Source organism: Cephus cinctus, unplaced genomic scaffold, assembly GCF_000341935.2.
Source record: "Cephus cinctus unplaced genomic scaffold, Ccin1 Ccin1_scaffold1550, whole genome shotgun sequence".
In the NCBI taxonomy this organism is placed as follows: domain Eukaryota; kingdom Metazoa; phylum Arthropoda; class Insecta; order Hymenoptera; family Cephidae; genus Cephus; species Cephus cinctus.
In genome coordinates this window covers 81,623-90,312 of record NW_014333868.1, presented here as the reverse complement: position 1 = coordinate 90,312, position 8,690 = coordinate 81,623, and the positions used below count along the sequence as shown (strand labels likewise).

The following is an 8,690-nucleotide window of genomic DNA, read 5'->3' as shown; positions in this document are numbered from 1 at the left end:
GGGGGGGGCACGGTACTCCTCGTACGCCACATCCACTTTCAGGGAGCGTATAGCGCTAATCTACCGGCAGGTCATTTACTAGCGTAATTCGGTCCTGCCCCCCCCCCTGCAAATCCACCCGCCCCCTCACCCCGCTCTACCTTCACCGTAAAGTCATCAGAGCCGGGACAGAGGGGCAGAGTCTCCTTACGTTCTCTTCCCTCATTTGTCCGTTCACCCCTAATAGGACTCCAACCAAGCAACCTCAGATCGACTCGACTTTACCTAACGGAGACTTCCGTCGTCGCGGGCACCCTCCGGTCTTTGCCACTACCATTACCAGTAACCACCCTCCTCCCGCCCTCCGCTAACGCCGGGCACCAAGTTTCCTGACTCGTGACACGTGCCAAAAACCGGCGGGACGAGGAAACAAAGAGGGGCGTGGGTTAAGTACCGGAATTGAGGAGGGAAGGAGGAGGGGGGGGGTTGCCTGAAGAAACAACAGAAAAATGTTTGCCGTCGTCGAACTTTTGGATGAGCAGGAAAGAGAGGGGAGGAAAAATAAGGGGGGGGGGGGCCAAGGTAAACTAAATAAGCCGAACAAACACCGAGGATGTGCCACGATATTAGAACCACGAAAGTGACAACTGTAATCGTGGCAGGGCAATAGGCCATCACGGAATATCGAGTTTGCTACGTTTACGGGTATCCGTAGGACAGCCATAAAACGTCGGGCACCCTATCCTCGTAAGGGGTTGGAAAGGAGGATGAGCGTACGAGTAAAATTCAGCTTTAGCGACCTCCGTTTCATCTGGGATTTGGTTCGTCCTGTGCCAGGACTGGTTTGATATATACGTATAACCACGGTCGTAACGTAACGACAGAAACGAAGTAGAAGAGAACCTTTCGGCAACGACTTCAGCCCTCCTTCGTTTCTCTTTTTCCCTTACGCTCACGAAGTTAAACTCGAACCCAGCCGAAAAGAAGTAACCAACGAACTGCCACTAGCCCACAGCCATCGCCGTCGCCATCAGGCACCGCGCCACCCCAAACCAACAAATCCCCATATGGGGGCATCCGTTAGCAGCCCATAAAGCACGCCCATTTTACTTTCCTGATCCTTCAGTTCGACCTGGCGCTCACTTCTCGCTCAATCGCCTACGAAAAATCGTACCTCTAGACACTCCGCTGGTCCGTGTGATTTCACGCGCCCTTATTTCTCTTTTTCATGCCGCGCGCCCCCTCGGTCCGTCCCGGTAACCCGGGCCGTTCTATATCTTCGCGTAAAAGCATTTCGTGTTCAGGTGCCCGGCCGATAACAATCTAACGGATGAGAACCGTACCTCTGGCGGGTAATCGGTATCCAAGGGTTGGTTCTGTCGGTTCGTCCTGTTTCCACGACGACGATCGAGGGTCTGATGTGCTTTTACATGAAAATTTAGAAGCGCCTCGAGTCATTCATACCCCGCTATACACAGAGGCCCACTATAGAGTGCACTTCCTGCTCCGTACTTCCTTCGTCATCGTCGCACCCTTCTTGCTCCGCCGCCCCTTCGCCGTTCGGCTAATAATAATGGAAAATTGGTTTACAATCTCCATCAAAAGTATCGGCGAAACGATCGCGCGTACAGTGAGGTGCGTCGGGAGGTTCGAGCGAAATGCGTTACGATAAACGTAAAGACTGTACCGGGGATCGTCTTGTAGAAGTATCGATTATCTGCGATCGATAAACAAAAAAAAAGGTATCGCGATAAAGGGAATAAAAGATAATGGCTTCGAGGTATATAAAAATACCAACCCCGTCAGTCGGTACAGTGCGAGTTTAACCGAGTGACTGAGCACGTGAGAAGTGAGCGCGAACTCGAAGCAGCTCAATTATTAAGCTCAGAGGCTTCCTTTCCCTATTCACGGACGCAGTAAAATCCTCGTCGATTCTAGCCGATAAACTTACGTTGGCACATCGACGGCTGGCGAGAGCGCGTCGGCGACGTTACGGACGAAAAGTTCCGACGGGACAGTAGAGCCAAAATGTCAAGAGAAGTAAAGGGAACTCGGAAAATCTACCCCGAAGACCGTTTCTTTCTTTTTTTTCTTATCTCTATTCAAATTCCTTCTCCTTTTTTCACGTGATCTGCGTCCCTGTTCTCTCGCGCGTAGCCAGGTACGCATTCGTCTGTCTCACTCTCTCTCCCACTCCTGCCAAGTCCCAGTCTCATTCTTCGACTCGCATCCAATAGCGGCCCAAGAGAAGCCCCTGGTCTAACTCCGTGAGCACTGAACGAATAAGAAAATAAAAGAATGGTAGATGAGGTGCAAGGTGGTGGATACCCAGGGCTATTGGATATGGAAGGCGGCCTGGCTTGGGCTCTGCTGCGTGAAGGCGCTGGTAGAAAAGAGTAGACTGTAGAAAAGGACTCGTGGAAGCAATAAGGTAGACGGGCCAAGAGGGAAGAAAGAAGAAAGATATAGGTAGGTAGGTAGGTAGACAGAGGAAACTGTAGAGGAGAGCCGACGAAGGTACTGAAGGTATGGCCGATGCTGAAGGTAAGGGTAAAGGTGGAGACGGCGTCGATGGTGTGGAAGTAGGATGCGAGGAGATGCACCGACGAGGACGGCGTATCTGTTGGAGAATGGAAGTGAGTAAGAGAAAGAGGAAGACGTGAGATGCAGCGTTGCCACATGCCCACCGAATTTCCGACCAGCTGAAATAAAGCCTGCTTTGTCGACAGAAGCGGGACTATTCTCCTTCTTCGATGAGAGAGAGAGAGAGAGAGACGAAGAAAGAGAAAATATATATATGCGAGAGAATGAGAGAGAGGCCTAAGCGTACCCACATCGAATTACCGACATTTTGTGAAAACTGACCGGACCACGAGTTTCCGTCGTAATTTCACGCCCCGATGGTCAACTTTCTGCCCGCAACCATCTCCTACGAACAGCCCTACTCTATCGTGATTCTCATACTCCTGTGGAAACATCAATGCACAATATATACAACCAGGTTATTCGAATACGTCATACGGAACTAACACAGTGCCGGATAAGTTTGCGCATGAAATTCCCATTGTTTCAAAACATTGCCAAAGTGACCACCGTCCATTGCAATATCCTATAATAGACTAGATTCATATCCCGGCGAGTAGAGCAATACTAAACTCCACGCTACGATCAAGGAGTAAGCGCACAACGGGCTGCAGCCATGACTGCCGTATAAAATATCGACTTAAAAAGGATACACGTCCGATAGGAAACCTAAGGGTGGGCAAACAATGCGAGAGCGCACAGTAGCTGGAGGGTTGCGTCGAAATACAAGGGTGCGTGTCCATGGAGATACTCGTCGAATATATCTAATGATCGCCGTATGGGGTGGGTCGGTGGCAGGCGGGGTGGGAGATACAGAGGCAGGGCTCTCCTCTGGGGTCGAGGAAGATGGGGATACCGCGAGATCATCGCGGAACGATTACGAGGATGGAAAACGCAGCCATCTTTGGCATCGTGCCCGTGGCTAGATCTTCTCTAAATTGATCGGCCCTCGTCAAGGTGTACGTTACAGTCTGTAAAAAAAATGCGTTTCTGGACCGCAGTCGAGGATTCTGATGTCGTTGCCCGAGGCAACGGCATATACACGCTCGTTCGAGCCTTCACGGATTTCTCATCAGGTATAACCTACCAGGAGGAACCTATCTGGAGCACCCTGATGAATATGCTTGCTACACATTCTCAATGAGGGGCTTTGTAGTATTGGAATTCACTGTGCAGGCTTGATTCATGAATATCTTTCTGATGAGGTATGACTCCAGGAGCGGATGGATACTATTGACTATTGACTACTGATGATGCCTTGCTGAGACAGATGAATAAACTCATCCGCATAATTAAGCACCAGGTATCGGTCTATCAGGCAGAGTGATACAGAGTCAGGGAACAACCACTGTGCACGCTGCTCTTAGCATATTCACTAGTCTAACTTTAAGGGATGAAACTCACCTAGTGGCAGTAGTAACTGGAGCAGCAGCAGCAGCAGAAGACAGAAGAGGAGGAAGATGATAATCCAGAGCGAGAAGTCGAATGATAATCCAAGAAGGTGGTGGCCACGGGTGCGGCCAACGAGTCAGTAAATCCAACGCGTAGAGATGAGACAAAGGGTCATGGACCGGCGTAGCACATTGAAAAATGGCTGGCCACCACATACACTGCTGGTGCACGCACGCACTGTTCAACCGGCTCTAGTAAGATATCATACAGGATATAATAAATCTTCCTGGATCACGAAGTTTGTACTAGAAAAGCTTCGACGAGTTCTCACCACGCGTATCGTTGACCGGATCGGTATCGTTAAACTGTACACGTTTCAATTGTATAAGAATGGACGCGCGTTCAGGCTCAGGGCGAGAGGACGTAGCACGCACGCGAGTCCTCTTCCTCGACGGCTAGCCTGCTACTACGGCGGCCATTACCGTCCGCGGCGAACGCGTGTTTTGCTTTTTCGGCCGTGCTACAACCCACCCGCTGCGAGATCGTGGAAGCGACTGCTCTCGGGGAGATTCGCGGTGCGGCCACCACGCCGACCAATCGCGTCACGACTTTCCTCGAGCGCCATCTTGTGACTCTACGAACACAAAGGGCCAAGGACCCGAGCGCAACCGTAAACGTCCGAACATCCAAACCCTAACTTCACCCTGACCGCTCGTAAGGAACGCACTCCCTCGGCAACTCCCTGAAGTACAATGCGAATGGGTCGTGTAGCAATGGTATTTTTTTTCCACTTAGAAAATTTTAGGCTCTGTATCTTCGCCCCTTTAGCGCAGACCGACAACATACGGCGCAGGACTTGACAGAGGGACTGAACAACCGTCTAAAAATTATTCCGATCCTAAATAGTTAGGACGACCCTTCGTTATGCCCAACATCAACCCCGAACCGTGTCTGCACCCTTGGTACACCTGTACCATAGGCGTTCATCCTTAATTCGCCATGTCACGCGATATCGTGCAGGACGACTATTACCTGTGTTTCATTAACGCTTCTTGAAAATTCGACAAAGCGTCGATTCTTTATAGATATTTGGAAAAAACTGGTAAATACATGTAAACTGCATCGCGAGGAGACGAATCAACGGGAGGTGAAGGAGTAGTCGGATGAGATGATTCTCCAGGTGGAATACAGATCGTCACGATTGACCAATAGCCAAGAATTTACACGTGCTTCGTCGAGCGTGAATTCTCTGTGCTCAATGGCCACGACGAGCGTCGATATCGGTTCCCATGGCTAAAAGCTGAAACTACCTCAGTCAGAAAGGAGGAGAATCCCTTCTCCCACCTGTTCATTAGATGGAATAAGGATGAGGTCGCCGGAGATTGGGAGGAGACATCGCGACGTTGACCCTTAATTGCATTTGGACGTAACAAGATCATCTACCTGCAAGGCGTCTTCGACGTTGCTTTAAGAAGGAAAAAAAAGAATTATGCTCACTAAGATGGTGTCACTCGTATTGATTTATCGATCAACGGTTCACTCTTACCATTCGTCTCGATTAAATGATATCAGTCAGAAACACGTATACGGCGACACAGTTTTTTTGCGTGTCGTGTGAGCTCTCGCGTAATGACGCGACAATAAAATGAGAATTAAGTACTCGTGCACGTGCGCCATGTCAGACTAAACGTTGCGCTTCGTGTGCTGGAATAAAAAAAGGACTGAAACGACGTCGCGACGCCTGGGCCATGTGGGGCTACTGAAATTTTTTCTGGGGTCTCCCCAAAAGTTTCGCCCCGACCGAGATTAAATCTTAACGAGTTCTAGCAAGATTAGGATACGTTCGCTGTGGGTTGGTTGTACGGCAAATAAATTTCTTTTATTTCATTTTCTCCGCGTGCCTGTTTATTTATAAAATTGCGCTACAGAATTGTTGCCCGGGAAATATCAGTAGTTTGCGAGGAATCGCTTCTCCGCTTCGCTCGATGCAATCAGAATCATAAAGGAAGGCGTCCCAGCTTTTATGACGTATCTGTAATAATGATGGTTACGCGAGTGAACTCACTTAGGTCTGGTTACCCTGGACATTATTCATGGCATTAACGGTACAGCCTTTATGTCCCTCAACCATTCCAGGACTAATGTCCTGGGACAAGAACGAGCACTTTACCTCGGGTTTGACAAAATTTCCCCCAGCCTTTGACGAGTGTCCACTTTATGGACTTGGCTCTTATCCTCAGTCTCGAAATAGACGTTGACATTATTTGGCTGGTAACGACGACCCTCGTCCCATTCTGGTGGGTCTTCGAAAATGACTTCCAATTGTTCCAGTAGTCTGCAATGTTACGGATGGAAATTATTTAAATTTATGGACGTTTACTTTTTACTTTTCTGCGCATGCGCTATCGCGCGAAGCCCAGAACGAAGAATGAAATAAACATAGACGGTCGTTATGACGCTAATGGCGAATGGGAGGAACATGTAGGATGAGATCAGGAATCGCAATGGACTCTTGCGGTCGGTTGAATTCCATGAATTACTTACGTCGTGTCCTCGTGGAATTTTTGAATAAACTCAGCTTGACGCGTTTCCGGATATAACATTATAACGGGCCAAACGAGTCTGTTGTCATTGTCGAGATGCACTCTGCTCTGTGCGAGTTGAGGCACCTGAGGTTCTAAATCCTTCAGTTCCAAAGTTTTTTTGCCTTTGTATTGTTCAAGGTTTATGCCTCTGCTTTGGATTGTCTGTATTAGTCTTTCCTCTTCAAGCTCTTGTTTCTTCTCTAGGGCCTGACGTCTTCTGCTATCTCTTTCCAGGCGTTTCTATCGTGATGCAAATAATCTACGTAAATGGAAACTTCGCGTTTACGAGTTCTGCGAAAGTGCGCTCTCTACCTTCTCCGTTGTAGCCTGTGATCTCAAGTTTAGAATTTCTTTATCTGCTGGGCATTGTTCCAAGTACTGATCACATAATTCAATGCATTCCATGTAACGCTTTATTTTAAAAGCACATAGAGCAGCCCTGGACAAAGCTTTATTATAAGGATTTTTTAATTTCAAGGCAGTCTTGCAGTCGTTCAAACTCGATCTGAAATGTACAAAGAGAATAAATAAAATGCAGTGATTTTTAAATTGTTTAATTAATGACTTACCTATAATTTTGTAACATGAAATGAGCAGCAGCTCTGTTATTGTAAAGTTGGGCCATAAGCTCGTTGTCCTTGCACTTAGTCTTGATACCTTCGGTATAACTAAAGATAGCCAAACGATAATTTTTGTACTTGTAATTATAATTTCCATCTTCCTTATAGTTATTAGCAAGTTCTACAAAAAAATTAAAGATAATTATAAGTCTACCATTGCTTGACAGTATATCCCACCTTCCGGAGTATTTTCATTCTCATCGTACTTGAGTTGCTGTAACCCTTGCATCAAAGGAGATAACTCCTCTCCAGGTTCTGGACTTTTCTTCATGAAGAATGGATGTTTCTCCATTTCTTCCTGCCACCTGTCCTCCGGCCATCCTTCCGTATATTGCTTTTTTTCAAGACTATTAATGTACTCATCCAGTTGAGCATCGAGTTGAGCAGCAAGTTCCAATCTTTCGTTCTCTCCCCATACCTTCGACTTATTGTCCGTCTGTTCAGTCATTCTATAAACAACAACGATACGTAACAGCAGACAATAAACTCAACTTCCATAATAGAAATATAAATATCAAATATAATACAAATATTCTAACAGAACCCACATGCGACCCAAAGCACCGAATAACTTTCCACTATGAAACTATCTGACAGCTGTTTAGTTCAATGAGTTTCAACATAGTTCACAGAGATGGCAGCACTGTCGCCAACAATCATAGTAAGTACAAAATCTAACTCTTATTAAAATCTTCATCGGATGCAGAGAAGATATTGGTAAAGAAGACCCCCAAAAAAAGTTTTAAAAAGTAAAAGGCCTTCGTTGACACCACAAATATTACAATGCAGTCAACGCGACAAAAAGAAGTAAGATCAGCTAGTCGGGTAAAAGCTAAAATACAAATAACATGTGGAAAATAAAAAAATTGAATTAAATTAAAAAAAATACCTGGAAAAATTTTTCAAAAATTGAAAAAAATTCCACAAAATCCGACAATATATCTTCCATACCCATTGTGCCCACTAACCGTCAGACGTAAAGTCCAACAAGACTGAATCTCTCTACCAGTATCAGATGCAAATCATTCCTAAATATAAAATCAATTTTACATACATGTCGAATTACGTACTTCTTCGCTTCCTCGTCGTAACTGATAATACGTGAAATAAACATGACTCACGCCATCAACGCTAATAGTTCGTATGATAGTGTAACTTATCGTGAATGATCTCTGCTAGTCATAGCAGTAAATCAGTAAGAACAATTGACGCTACTACGTAAGTCTATAATAAGACTTCGTATTCGTAAAAGATATGGATCACATTAACACAAGGGCCACGAGCGTACATAACTCTATTATGTATGTACAATAATCAAACACCAACACATTCTCGTAAAAAGTTGATAATCAGTTCCGGTGATTTCTAATAAAATGAAAATATTGACAGAAGATGGTCGCTAAAGACTCGACATCTGTCAATTTCTGTCAGGTGGATATCAAGAGGGCTTGATATTTTTTACGTACGATGCTAATATCCACGTCCGTATTAAGTAAACAGAAACAAAAGCCAGAGGAAAAAAGAGAGAAGA

At 46.1% G+C, this 8,690-nt stretch overlaps 2 protein-coding genes across 4 annotated transcripts in view; both read right to left on the bottom strand.

The window, feature by feature from the left end:
* LOC107273253 overlaps window positions 1-4,567 on the bottom strand; it is a 21,927-nt gene extending 17,360 nt beyond the window's left edge. Inside the window, exon 1 of the mRNA XM_015751254.2 lies at window positions 3,967-4,567. The gene's annotated coding sequence lies outside the window, so the exon portion shown is untranslated. The remainder of the gene's footprint in view (window positions 1-3,966) is intronic.
* A 1,257-nt stretch (window positions 4,568-5,824) lies between these two features.
* LOC107273240 (tetratricopeptide repeat protein 4) lies at window positions 5,825-8,677 on the bottom strand. Of its 3 annotated transcripts, none has more exons than XM_015751220.2 (7): window positions 8,214-8,677; window positions 7,337-7,608; window positions 7,109-7,280; window positions 6,852-7,044; window positions 6,499-6,779; window positions 6,125-6,289; window positions 5,825-5,986 (listed from the first exon to the last, which is right to left on the bottom strand). In XM_015751220.2, the coding sequence occupies exons 2-7, from the start codon at window positions 7,605-7,607 to the stop codon at window positions 5,902-5,904; spliced, it is 1,167 nt and encodes a 388-aa protein (XP_015606706.1). In that variant the 5' UTR covers window position 7,608; window positions 8,214-8,677; the 3' UTR covers window positions 5,825-5,901. The 3 variants fall into 3 exon arrangements, with proteins under 3 accessions (XP_015606706.1, XP_015606704.1, XP_015606705.1); XM_015751218.2 differs by lacking the exon at window positions 8,214-8,677 and adding an exon at window positions 7,687-7,895; XM_015751219.2 differs by lacking the exon at window positions 8,214-8,677 and adding an exon at window positions 7,708-7,891.
* Between the last annotated feature and the right edge of the window lie 13 nt (window positions 8,678-8,690).

Coding starts and splice junctions, on each gene's coding strand:
- LOC107273240 (XM_015751218.2), bottom strand. CDS start 7,709: ATGTGGGTTCTGTTAGAATATTT. Junction 7,045..7,108: donor TTCATGTTACAAAATTATAG/GTAAGTCATTAA, acceptor TGTACATTTCAG/ATCGAGTTTGAACGACTGCA. Junction 6,780..6,851: donor CACAGGCTACAACGGAGAAG/GTAGAGAGCGCA, acceptor GCATCACGATAG/AAACGCCTGGAAAGAGATAG.